At 43.6% G+C, this 12,270-nt stretch overlaps 1 protein-coding gene across 4 annotated transcripts in view; it reads right to left on the bottom strand.

The window, feature by feature from the left end:
- The window catches only part of FRMD4B (FERM domain containing 4B), a 229,783-nt gene that overhangs the window by 58,834 nt on the left and 158,679 nt on the right, over positions 1 to 12,270 (bottom strand). For all 4 annotated transcript variants that reach the window (XM_075938573.2, XM_014571990.4, XM_006120015.5 and 1 more), the window contains 2 exons: positions 7,078 to 7,134; positions 6,009 to 6,031 (listed from right to left, as the gene is read on the bottom strand). In XM_075938573.2, the coding sequence (XP_075794688.2) occupies positions 6,009 to 6,031; positions 7,078 to 7,134 (80 nt within the window). The remainder of the gene's footprint in view (positions 1 to 6,008; positions 6,032 to 7,077; positions 7,135 to 12,270) is intronic.

Raw genomic sequence — 12,270 nt, 5'->3', positions numbered from 1 at the left:
AAATAATAAGCTTTTCAAGTAAAAGGTCTCATATTGTTATTACACTCTTCATTTGGAGAATGTTGTTCACACTAGCTCATTATAGCTAAAAACAAGATATTTAATTTATTCCTCAATGAAATTTGGTTTCAGTGTCCCTGAATTTACAATTATGCTACAACTGCAGTCTGCAAGGATATCATTTAAACAAACTATGTCTTTTCACAAACTATGTTTATCACCTATGTAAAGATAAACCCCAGTCTCTCATATATGTCAGCTAACAGGAATTCATTACATTGTCTGTGTTATGTTATGCCAGTCGGTAGTTATCTTTGCAGCCACAGGCTAGAATGGAAATCCAATGTGTCAGCTATTTACAGAAAATGGAAGCCCTCCTCCAGCAATTTAATTAACTTTCAGGCAGCCTGGGTTTAAGCTCTGAAATTACTTTGGAAAATATGATCTAAGATTATCTGCCCAAAAGTAAACTTTTAAAAAAGTAACTTTCCTGACACTGCACACAGTACTTAATCTGATTTTAATCAACTTTTTCTTGCTGCTGGAAGCACAAGATTTAGGATTGTCAATCTTCATTTCAATCATCCTGTCTGTTTTTAGTCATGCCCCAGAAGCTGTAGAAACCTGAAGAACATGGAACTCATAACTATTCTGACAGATAATATATTATCTTTTGAAAATATTATTCTATAAAGACTAAAGAAAACACAAACAGTAAGATTGTACCACACTATATAGAAGGAGGTGGATAATCAAATCAGATACTGCCAAAACTTTAATATAGCATTAATAAAACAGCACTGTACAATATCGCATTGGGGAATATATGCATATTCCTTAGAAGCTTCTGGGGAAAGGAAGTTGGCTAATTTTCCAGAGCAGTACCATGCTATATATTTCATATTTACACTATGAATAATTACCAGAAGACCCGGTCTATTAATTTTGTTACCCCTCGAGATAAGATTAACTTTATAAAAATGAAGTTACAAGTGGAGTCCAAAAATGAACACAACACAAATATTTTCTAACCATCAACCATGCTGGAAACTGCAACTTGAACCTAACGTCTACTACGGGTTGGACCTTTCCAATCTGGGACATTCTGGTCTGGCAACATCCATGGTTCAGCAGGAGCACAGATGTTCCTGGACCAGAAAGCCCTGGAGGCCAGGAGTCAGGTGGCCGGAAGGCTGGTGGCCAGGAGCCCTTCTGGGGCCGGAACACCAGCTGGGCCATCGGCAGGAAAGCCAGGAGCCCTGCCGGGGTCAAGAACCCTGCTGGAATAGCGGTACGGGGACAAGCAGCCTTGCTTGGGCCAGCAGCCTGGGCGGAGTGGGGGCAGGTAGCATGGGAGCCCCGTCAGGCTGGGCCAGGGTGGCCGGGGGCTGGAACCAGCAGGGGTGTCCAGTGGCTGGAAGAGAGCCTGGAGGCTGGCAGCAGAAGGTGTGCCATTGACCTCCCCAGACTGGCAAACTCCCTAGTTCAGGACCGGTCAGTTCCTGAGCATGCCAGACCGGGGAGGTCCAACCTGTACATACAAAAAGATCTTACAGGAATGTACAGGTTCAAGCCATTCCCAACTGAGGATTGTAGCTTTTTCTCTTTCACCAAAAACATGGTAGTGCATTAAAGAAGTCATCTGTTGATAGTGAGATCTGGGGAGGAGGAAGGGATGAATCACAGAATGACAGAAGAGTAGGGTTAGAAGAGACTTCAGCCACCCTCCTAGTGAAATAGTTTTTCCTCATATCCAACCTAGACGTCCCCTGCTGCCACTTTAGACCATTGCTCTTCGTTCTGTCAGCACTGAGAACAGCCTTGCTCCATCCTCTTTGGAACCCCCCAGTTCAGCTAGTTGATGGCTGCTATCAAATCCCCCCCCCCCTTCCCACTCTTTTCTTCTGTAGACTAAATAAGCCCAGTTCCTCCTCACAATGTAAATTCCCGTTAAAACTGTGGGCTCAGCAGGTCTGGAACAGCCCCTGTCCAAGGCATCCCATCTTGCGGGCGGGGGTTGTTCTGGCTGGGCACCCGTTAACCGGCTACTCCAGTAAGCAAGCCACTCACAATCATATGCCCCAGCCCTCTAATAATTGTGGTTGCCCTCCACTGGACACTCTCTGATTTGCCCACATCTTTTCTGTAGCGAGGGGACCAAACCTGCCCACAAGACTCCAGATGCCGCCTCACTAGTGCCAGTTGGAGGGGAATAATTGCATCCCCCAATTTGCCGGCAATGAGAGGAGTTTTGATGAGTTATAGGAATTTCAATTTAAGTTCAAGCATGCAATTAATGACAATGCACAGGGTACTACTGAAAAGTGAATACAGGCAAAACATGATCTTTCTCTTCACCAGGGGCCAAAGATCTGTACCAGCTCAAAACAATCTTATACGTAACTCAAAAGCACGTCAGTGAAGCTACATCAAAAGTCAAGTGTCTGGCCATCTCAAGATTAGCAGTGTCCCATGAAATACGTAGATTGGCCATTCAGTGCGCATTGCTGTGACACCACTGTACACAGCTCCTGATAAACAGAGTATAATTATCCTGGCCGGGAGCACAAATTTAGTAAACAGGAAAAGGAACTGAGCTGCTCGTGATTGATAACAAATGGCAAGTCGCATCATTTGCACTGTGCTGCCACCTAATAACTGTTCTTGCAACCAGCAGTAACTTTAGACTGCACAGTGGAGACAAATGCTGCCCAAAACACATGACTAGCTGCACTGACGCCCATGGGTCCAATATTCAAAAGTGATGTACGAGTGGGGTAGACCTCACCTACCTCAGGAAGATAGATTCCCAACGACATATTCATACAGGGTAGCTATTCAAAAATGCCTATGGACTGGGTGCGTATGGGCATTTAGATGCCAAAAACCGCAGACAGGAGCATTTGAAAATCCAGTTAGCTTCCCTACTGCAGCTTTAGAACCCGATCTTGAGTTCACTTTGCAAAGCTGCCTAAGCGGCGAAGTCCCATTTTCAAAAGTGTCTTAGGCACTTAGGTTTTTGGAAAGTCTTAAAAGTCAATGGGACGTAGATTCTTAAGTCCTTTTTAAAAAAGGGGACTTGGTCACAGTTTGGAAAATTCCATCTCCCCTCTTTCTGAACTAGATAAAGGCCTATCCTAGTCCTGATTCCTCAGATTCTGTTGCCCATAATAGAATTAACGCAAAAAAGGTAAAAATCAGATGTTCTTTATCTTCCAGATGCCATTTTGCTGCCATACTGCAAAGTTTCTCTAGGACGGTCTTTCCTAGGGTTTTTTCCTTTCAGTGGGATTCTAAAGTAAGCAAAAACTATGTTCTCTTATTGCAAACAACAGATTTTTTTAAAAACCTGTTCTCTCGCTCAGTAGTAGGGACAGTTTTTTGCAACGTGACTGTTCCCTTCCCTTGGGCCACACCCAGCATGCAAGACTCTCATTGACTTCCATGGGAGTTCAATGCACAGATCACCATCCGGATATGAACCACATTTTAAAATCCTTCAATCCCAGTAATGCTATTCCTCTCCACAGCTTCAATTTGCAGTTCCAAAAAATTCCTTTTGCCACCAGACATGTGAAAATCAACTGGGCACAGAAGGGCTCACTTAATACTCTTACGTGTAGCCCATTTTCAACTCTGCAAGCAAATTCCTATGTACTGAGGTTTATTAAAAATAAAATTGCACATTAAAAAATGAATGGTGACAGTATCCAGTAAACACCGCCTCATAATAGCCACTGTCCAAAGTAGTTCACTATCCAGTTCCGAACTGATTAGGAACAACTAATACATCAGAAACCAGGGGAAGGCTGCTTAAATACCAGACTTGCATAAATAATGAGACTGTGTCTGGAATGCACTGTATCTTTCTTTCTAAGGGTGGGTTTGGCACACAAGACCTGTTCCATAATATTTTTGTAAGATACACTGGTAACTGAGCTAGTTTCTTTATCACCGATGACCTAAATAATCACTCTTGAGATGCAGAATCGAATTCCTTCTTTCGGCTATCGTGTTAAGTCTGACACACACATTTGATTATATAGTCTCAGAGGGGATGCCGTATTAGTCTGTAACGTTAAAAACAAGGAGTCCTGTGACACCTTAGAGACTAACCAAAATTAATGTATCTGATATGACCCAGGAACAATCGTAGCAGCCGACGCTATGCCTTTGCACAAGAGTACTTCCAGGGTGGGAGTGGCACTTTAAAAAAGGAAGAAGGCGTGAAGTAATTAATTGTGCATTTCAGTAGCATCTTCCCTGTGACCGTCCCAACACAGTTTTGCAAACAGGAGCGAGTTAATCTTCACAGCATCTCTGTGACGTAGGGAAGCATATTAGCCTTGTTTTTCAAATAGGCAAATGGAGGCACAGTGAGGTTTTGACCATAAGCAAGTCCTGTAATCAGGGACAGAACTCATGGGTCCACTCCACCATTTTAGCCACAAGATCATGTTTTCTTTTCAAGGGGAAGGACCTTGAAGCATTTAAGTCATTGGGAGTTTTGTGAACACCTTTGGTGGAAGAAAGACCAGGGTTAGGGTTACCAGATGGTTTCAAAAAAATACCGGACACACTTGATCTCATATGTGTGTGTGGGGGGCGGAGGGACCGGCTGGAAGGGGAATGGGGCTAGCCGGGGGAGATGGGGAGGAAGAACTGGCCAATGGGAAGCAGGGCTAGCCGGGAGGGAGTTGGGGGGAGCGGTGCTGGCCGGGAAGGGAGCGGGAGGAACCGGCCGGCAGGGAGTGGGGCTGACCCTGGCACACGCAGATCCCGGGAGTGCTGCCCATTCCGTGCATGGTACTGGTGGGACACACGGGTCAGTCTTGCCCTGGGGATTCCATCCCACCTCGGTCCTGCCCCCCTCCTCTCTACTGTGTAGTTGCGTACTTCCTGGTTGGTAGACACGCTCACGTTCACGCAGTGTGTCTATCAGCCAGGCAGTAAGCAACTATTTACTGATACTCATGAGAATAATAAAACTTACTTAATTTGAAAATACTGGACATTTATATGCCCAGTATTTTCTCAATTTGTTTCCCGGACAGAAAGCTCAAATACTGGACTGTCCTGAGGAGCAGGGCTCCTGGTTAGAAGAATCGGAACTTACTTGACAACTCTCTATTACAAATGCTGAAGCAAGCCTCTACTGCTGCTGGATTTTGCAGCCTGAGTCCGATACTGCAAGCAAGCAGATAGCTCAGAATCCTGCATGTACAAAATGTGTCACTTGAAAGCTCTCGTGGCAAATGTAACCAGGCAATCCTTCCTATGTGAAAACTCCGCAAGTAGTAAAACATTAACACGACTGAAGCTGACCTTTTGAATTTGTTTGTTCAGTGAGCTGTTTCTAATTGAAGGTCTCTTCCCTCCAGTCCTAAAGCTTTTACTTTTTCTCCACAGGCCGGTGATGCACCCAAGAAACAAAGTTTATTGGGGGGTAAATGCCGTCTGATTAGGCGGCATTAGGTAGCTAAACCCCCAAACCAGTCGAAGTCTCACACCAGCCACAATACAACTGTCAGGTCAAGTGCATGAAGGGTGAGGCCCCTGCAGAGCAGCTGCCAAAGAAAGCACAGCATTGATCTCCAAAGCAGGCAGCTGACAGACTCCATCTTTCTGCGCATGCATTAGCACGATACACAGATAGGGTCGTTAGGCACTTCACAAAACAGCCAAGACACAGGACAGTGTGTCCTGGTCTCTGATGTGAAACGGTGTCCCACCTTCAAGGAATCACAGATTATCTGGTGAGATCTGACTGGGAAGGTTCGGAACAGACTGTTTGTATTCAGAACCCATTCGCAAAACAAAAGCTTCACCACGTGAACTCAAAAGATTTTGTCTGGTATGGCAGTGATGGTATTTCTTCAGTTATCACACAAGGCTGGATTTTTTTTCCTTTCCTGCTGATGGCAGTAAAACAATTGCTTAAAACACTAAGGAAAACAAAGAAGGATAGACATGAAGCATATACATTTTATAAGGACAAATGTTATTACCTGGAATAGTCACCTTTAGCTTCCTGCAATTGAAAAATAGTGACAAAATTAAAACGTGATCTCTTCAAAGTCTGGAATATTAACTTCACTATTCTCAGCATTGTTAATTTTAACTTTTTGGCTAAATCCTGACTTCAGTTCTCTTCATGTAACCCTAAGGGAAGTCACTGGAGTGGCATGCATATGTAAAACAGCAGAATTTGGCACTCAGTGTGTTTCCAGCTGAAGATTATCCACCTGCATGCTGCTCCCAAAACATTGATGAATTTTGCATTCAACCCCCATGACACTTTTACTACTGAGAGATATAAACAGAAAGACTCTCCATAATCACTCCATCCAGCAAGAGACCGACAATGCAAGAAGGTCAGCGATTGTGATGGGTTAACTAGCGTTCATTCAAGATGAAAACAATCCTTCACACAGCCCAAGCACTGCATTTCTCAATGAAAACTTAGTTAAGATATTTTTCAGAAATTTATGTTCAATCACAGATGATACCATAAATAGAGTATAAATCTAATGACAACCCCCCCCCCCACATGAACAAAGTTAATGATCTGACACAAAAAAATCAATGGTGAGAAAGCTATTTATTTATACCAAAACAGAGACAAACACAATTGTATTTTAAGTCCTCTCGAAGGAAAATTCACATGAGTGGTGCAGTAACTTATAGCTACAGCACCGTACTTCCCTTTGCCTGCCAACATCTGCCATAAAAACAACCACGTGTCAATTATCTGTGGCACTGGAGGGAGTGGCAAACAGGTTAGAAACCTGCTATAATAGCTACAGATCTGACTGAATCACTCTGTTTAATGATTTTTCTTACCGAAAAAGGTTACATTTGATCCTCCTCCCATCCCATGTGAATTGTTTGAATAGTAAATTCTCTAACTGGACTTAATAAAACAGCAGCCACCCCCATACTCAGAAACAATATATTTGTAAAGTAGATGGTGCAAAATATAGTGCAAATAAACCACAAATTGCTGCAAACGTTAAAGTTTCAAAGTTGTGGATTATGTTAAAAAGCAACAACACGCACAAGAAAGGATAATCTTACCTGTAAAATCAGGGCTGCTAGTCTGAAGATTGTCTCACTGTCTACCTCAATGTGCCCCTGTTTACATAAAGAGGAAAACATTAACGTGAATATTCTGACTCAGCAGGGAAGGGGCACAGCCCAAGCAAAGCTGAATCTGGGACGCTGTCACATTACTCTGGTATCTCTAGGTCTCATTCAATCACAGACCATACCACTGTAAAGATGGAAGGGGGGAGGAAAGAGTTGCCAAGTGAAGCTTTAGTAACTTTGCCTTTGTGAGTATAGGGTGTGTTTTTTTTTAAATTAATTCAGGAAAGTTAATTCTGAAAAAAGGATTCAGGGAAAGAACAGAGGTAACTGCTGTTTGAATGTGTCTCTGCAAATATGAATGAATTATTCCTTTTTCCCTGCAATTTAGTACATCCAGGCCCTCCGATTCTGTTTGGTAAAAAGTCTCAGGGGGTAGCCCTGTTTGTCTGTAACTGTAAAAATGAGTAGTCCTATGGCACCTTAGAGGCACAAATATAATAGGTCATGAGCTTTCATGGGCAAAACCCACTGTAGAGATGATGAACAAATTTATTAGGTTTCATGGGCAAAACCCACTTCATCTGAGTTTGCTCGTCTCTACGGAGCTACAGGACAGATTGTTTTCTCTTTTTGTGAGTCTGTTTGTGTGCGCGTGCGTGCGCATGTTTGCCTCTCTCTCCAGTGAAGCTTCCAGTCACCACTCAATTTATCTTGTCATGGCATATTTTCTGCATAAAACTGTATTTATTGCAACTGGCTAGACACCGCTCAGCAGAGTAAGGGGCCCCAATCCCGCACACTTTAAATGTTGGAGCAGACAAGGGCTGCAAGATTGATCCAAATATACAGACATCTTAAAGCATGCAAACTCCTTGGGGCATGAAGTTTGTTATTTGTTTGTACCGCACCATTTGGACACCCATGAGGTTGAATATATACTGTTAATCATCATTAGGTACAACACAACACCACTCAGACTAAACTTCCTTTGCAGGATTGGGCCCATACATAGAAGAAACTTTTATGCATTTGGATATAAGTAACTGTTTTACTGTAAAGTTCAAAACCACTTCTCAGAATCTTTGCCTCCTAGATTTCCTTCTTCAGCCAGAGCATGGTCTGTCAACACCAATGCACCCGGTAATTTAAGAGATTACAGTAGATGGCAAATGCCAGAACATGGCTTTGGCTAATGCATAAACTCTCAGATACCCTCTTGGCTACAGCCTTGAGCCCAAATTGGTCCTTGTTTATCAATAGTGATAAATATTTACATAGCTATAGATTTACATAGATATAGTTACCCCAAGGCTCAGTGAGGACAGGGCTTGGGTTTGTACAGGGTGCTACACAACCACACTGCAAGAGGGAGCCCCTCCTCAAAGAGCTCATAATCGAAGACCCCAATCTTGTAAATGCCGCAGGTGCTTCAGCATGGCCCATGTGAATGGGCCATTCTCAGGCGTGTTAGGCAGATGCATAAGGCTCTGGAGGGACAGGGATTTCTACCACATTCCACTGCCAGCAGCAGAGGAGCTGCTTCCAAAGGGCTCCTGAGCTGGGGAAATGCTCCCGTTGCCTGTACCACCCGTATGAAGGACAAAGTGGGGCCAATGAGGTTTTCAAATGGTAACTGTTTCCCATGTTTACAGATGACAAGAATACAGGTGACATCTGCCTCTTGTAACTCAGCTCACAGTACATCCGTAGCCTACTGGGGACTTCAGAAGGACGCGGAGTTGCAATAGGGTACTGTGATGCCAGGAGAGAGGCATCAAGAGTCAAAGTCTGCCGTTTACAGCACGTTGGTTCCTACAGTCAACAATACACGCGGAAGTGATATGACTAGCATCGTGTCTGGGCATCTTTGACGTCCCTCACCCTATAGATCAGAGAAGCATTTTTGCAGCTGCATGAACTGGAGTGTGAGACTGAGCAAGACTTAACTCCACAGCCTCTGGGAATCTGGGATTGTCATCCGGTGCCTCAACCACTTAGTTACCATGCCTCCCAGAGAGAAATCATGAGCCATACTGCTGAAGCATAGCTGAGGCCCTGGTCCAGAGAGGCCGAATTCAAAGTGTGCTAGCAAATAATGCATCGGTTTCACAGAGAGGGCGTATTCTGCCAGGGCTGCCGGCAGTACAGAGTCTCTTCTCTCCTCCTCCCCCACTCCTGACAAGCTTGTCAAGAATGTAGGAATACAAAGAACTTTCCCCTTCCAACAGGTGCTGCTACTCTTGACATGGCGGAGCTCTCTAGGCAGTCTCCATACCATCAGCATTCTGGACAGGCGTGTTTTAGTCTCACCAAACAAGTGACACAAATAATAGAGAAAAACAGGACAAAGCGTTGCACCATCAATACTTTCCTTCACTTCAGGCACAGTGAGTATGAAACCCTAAATAAAAAGCAATGCCTCCGATCCCAAGCTGCCGACAATGGGTGCTTGGCTCAGCTAAGCATGAGGGTGTAAAAGTGGTTTCAAGATCTTTGTGCTCCCCTGACTCTATGCCAGACTCGTCCATTCAGGCGATTCAGAGCTGCCAACGGTCTCAAAGGGGCAGTTACGGCAGCCTGGAAACCATGAGACTGCAAATGGCCACACCCTCTTCCCCTTTGCAGCAGCCACAAAAGAGGGGACCTAGAAGCCTCTGTGGTAAGTTTGTCCACAGGAGGAGTGTGCAGACCTGGGTGGGGAAATCTCCTTTAGTCAATGATACCTCTAGGGTAACTTTGTACCAGTGCAAAGCTACCCTAATATAGCCCAGGGCTGGTCTATCATCTCTAAGCACTGAGCAAAGGCCTAACTCATTCTCTTATCCTCTCCCCTTTCTAGCTAGTCCCAAGGAAAAATTTGTTCTACCATCTGCTTCTGGGACAAGCCCTCTGGTAAGAGGAAAAGCCTCTGAAGAATGCTTCTCCAGTGAGCCTTTTGTAATGGCATCCCCAAACAGCCCCCAGATAAACTAAACCCTTCTGTTACCGAAAGTCTACAAAGATCCCTTATACAGATGAGACCAGCTGCTCTGGGAGGACAACAGACTCTTCTCTAACTCCACTAGAGAAAGGTGTCTGGTTAGGATCAGTTGTGATTGCCAGGAGAATCCACAGTCTGTTGAATATATCTGCTGTCTACAAAGATTGAGGCACACCTGCTGGAAGATGAGATGCATTGGGTCTCTAAGGAACATTAAACACAGGTTACAATACACATGTCTGTTAATCACAGCAGAACCCAGTGTGTGGCAAATACACTGCTAGGGTGCATCTAGACTACATCCCTCTTCCGAAAGAGGAATGCAAATGAGGGAAATAAAAAAATGCAAATGACGTGTAGATTTGCAAATCTTGTGCGTCATTTGCATAATTGCGTCCAATCACTTTTTCAAGAAAGTTTATTTGGAGGGGAAAAAAAAGTGCAGTCTAGATATGGTTCTTTTGAAAAAAAAAACCAACCCTTTTTCGAAAGAACCCTGCAAACCTAATTTTTTCAGGAATAAAGGTTCTTTCGAAAAAGGTTTTGTTTTGTTTTCTGAAAGAACTGAGTCTAGACTGCTTTTTTTTCGAAAAAACCTGTTTCTAAAATGTGATCAGACGTTATTATGCAAATTAAGTGCGAGATTTGTACATCTGCGCTTCATTTGCATTTTCAATTTCCCTCATTTGCATTCCTCTTTTGAAAGAGGAAAGTACTCTAGATGAACCCCTAGGCTACGTCTACACTGGCATGATTTTCCGGAAATGCTTTTAACGGAAAAGTTTTCCGTTAAAAGCATTTTCGGAAAAGTGTGTCTAGATTGGCAGGACACTTTTCTGCAAAACCACTTTTTGCGGAAAAGCGTCCAATCTAGACGCGCTTTTCCGCAAAAAAGCCCCGATCGCCATTTTCGCGATTGGGGCTTTTTTGCAGAAAACAAATCTCTGCTGTCTACACTGGCCCTATTGTGCAAAAGTTTTTCTCTAAAAACGACTTTTGCCCGAACGGGAGCAGCATAGTATTTCCGCAAAAGCAGTGACAATCTTACATGAGATCGTCAGTGCTTTTGCGGAAATTCAAGTGGCCAGTGTAGACAGCTGGCAAGTTTTTCCGGAAAAGCGTTTGCTTTTCCAGAAAAAGTGGCCAGTCTAGACACAGCCCTATAGCGTATAGGTTGAACCTCTCTAGTCCGTCACCCTCATGACCTGACTGGTGCCTAACCAAGAATTTGCTGAACCATGGGAGGTCAATATTGTCTAGCAGCAGCATCAACGCTTTCACTGCTTACTGGGCTCTTAGAAGACATTTAGGGGGCAAATTAGAGCTTAGAACATTGAGAGCCAGGACTGGTGGCTGTACACAAACTTCATGGGACTGTGGGAAAGTTGGCCACACACATGCTAAGTGGACATCCGGCTAACTAACATCATGCTAGACCACGGATGTTGCCAGACCAGAGAGTGCCGGACTAGAGAGGTTCAACATGTATTGAAAAAAATGCATAAGTGTGCGTAATGGAAGGCGCACAGGACTAGAACCCAGGCTGTCTGGATTTTATTCCCAATTCTGCCACTGGGAATCACTGCAAGACCAATTTATTGCTCTGTATGTCTCAATTTATCCCTCTTCAAAAAGGAGCTAATACTTGGCTGCCTTGCAGGGATGGTGTGTTGCTTAAAGTTTGTAGAGCTCTGCGAAGATGAAAAGCTAAGTGAAACAATTATCATTAATAATGATTATGATTATTAGTAGGCTGATCTTTAAAATGTATTTAAATGGCCATAAATACAAGTTTTAAGAGGTGCCGGGACTATCTGCAGATTCTTTATTCACATTATGATATTTTGTGATAATTATTATTAACCAACAACATGACAATTGACAACCTTGACTCCATGCCCCTTGTGGAGGTGGAGTTAGTGAGTTGGTGGAGCTGAGCTGTTAAGTTAGAGGGAGCAAAAATTAAATGTAACTATTTCCATAGTTAGCTCAACATAAGCTGACTCTATATAGCACAGACGATGCCTAAGAAATCAAGATCTAAAACAGCGCCATCAAAGCAACAGTCTGTGCACGTAAATCAACCACTAAGAAATTTCAAATGAAGATTTAAAAACTAGTCTCTAAATAACAATCCAATGACACAATCAGATCTTCCTCCTTCCCTCAAACAGAAACCTGAGTGGGCTTTTAATGTTTTC

The sequence above is a fragment of the Pelodiscus sinensis genome, chromosome 11 (assembly GCF_052426305.1).
Source record: "Pelodiscus sinensis isolate ZL-2025 chromosome 11, ASM5242630v1, whole genome shotgun sequence".
Taxonomy (NCBI): domain Eukaryota; kingdom Metazoa; phylum Chordata; order Testudines; family Trionychidae; genus Pelodiscus; species Pelodiscus sinensis.
The sequence above is the reverse complement of the archived record's forward strand: the minus strand, read 5'-3'. Positions and strand labels throughout refer to the sequence as shown.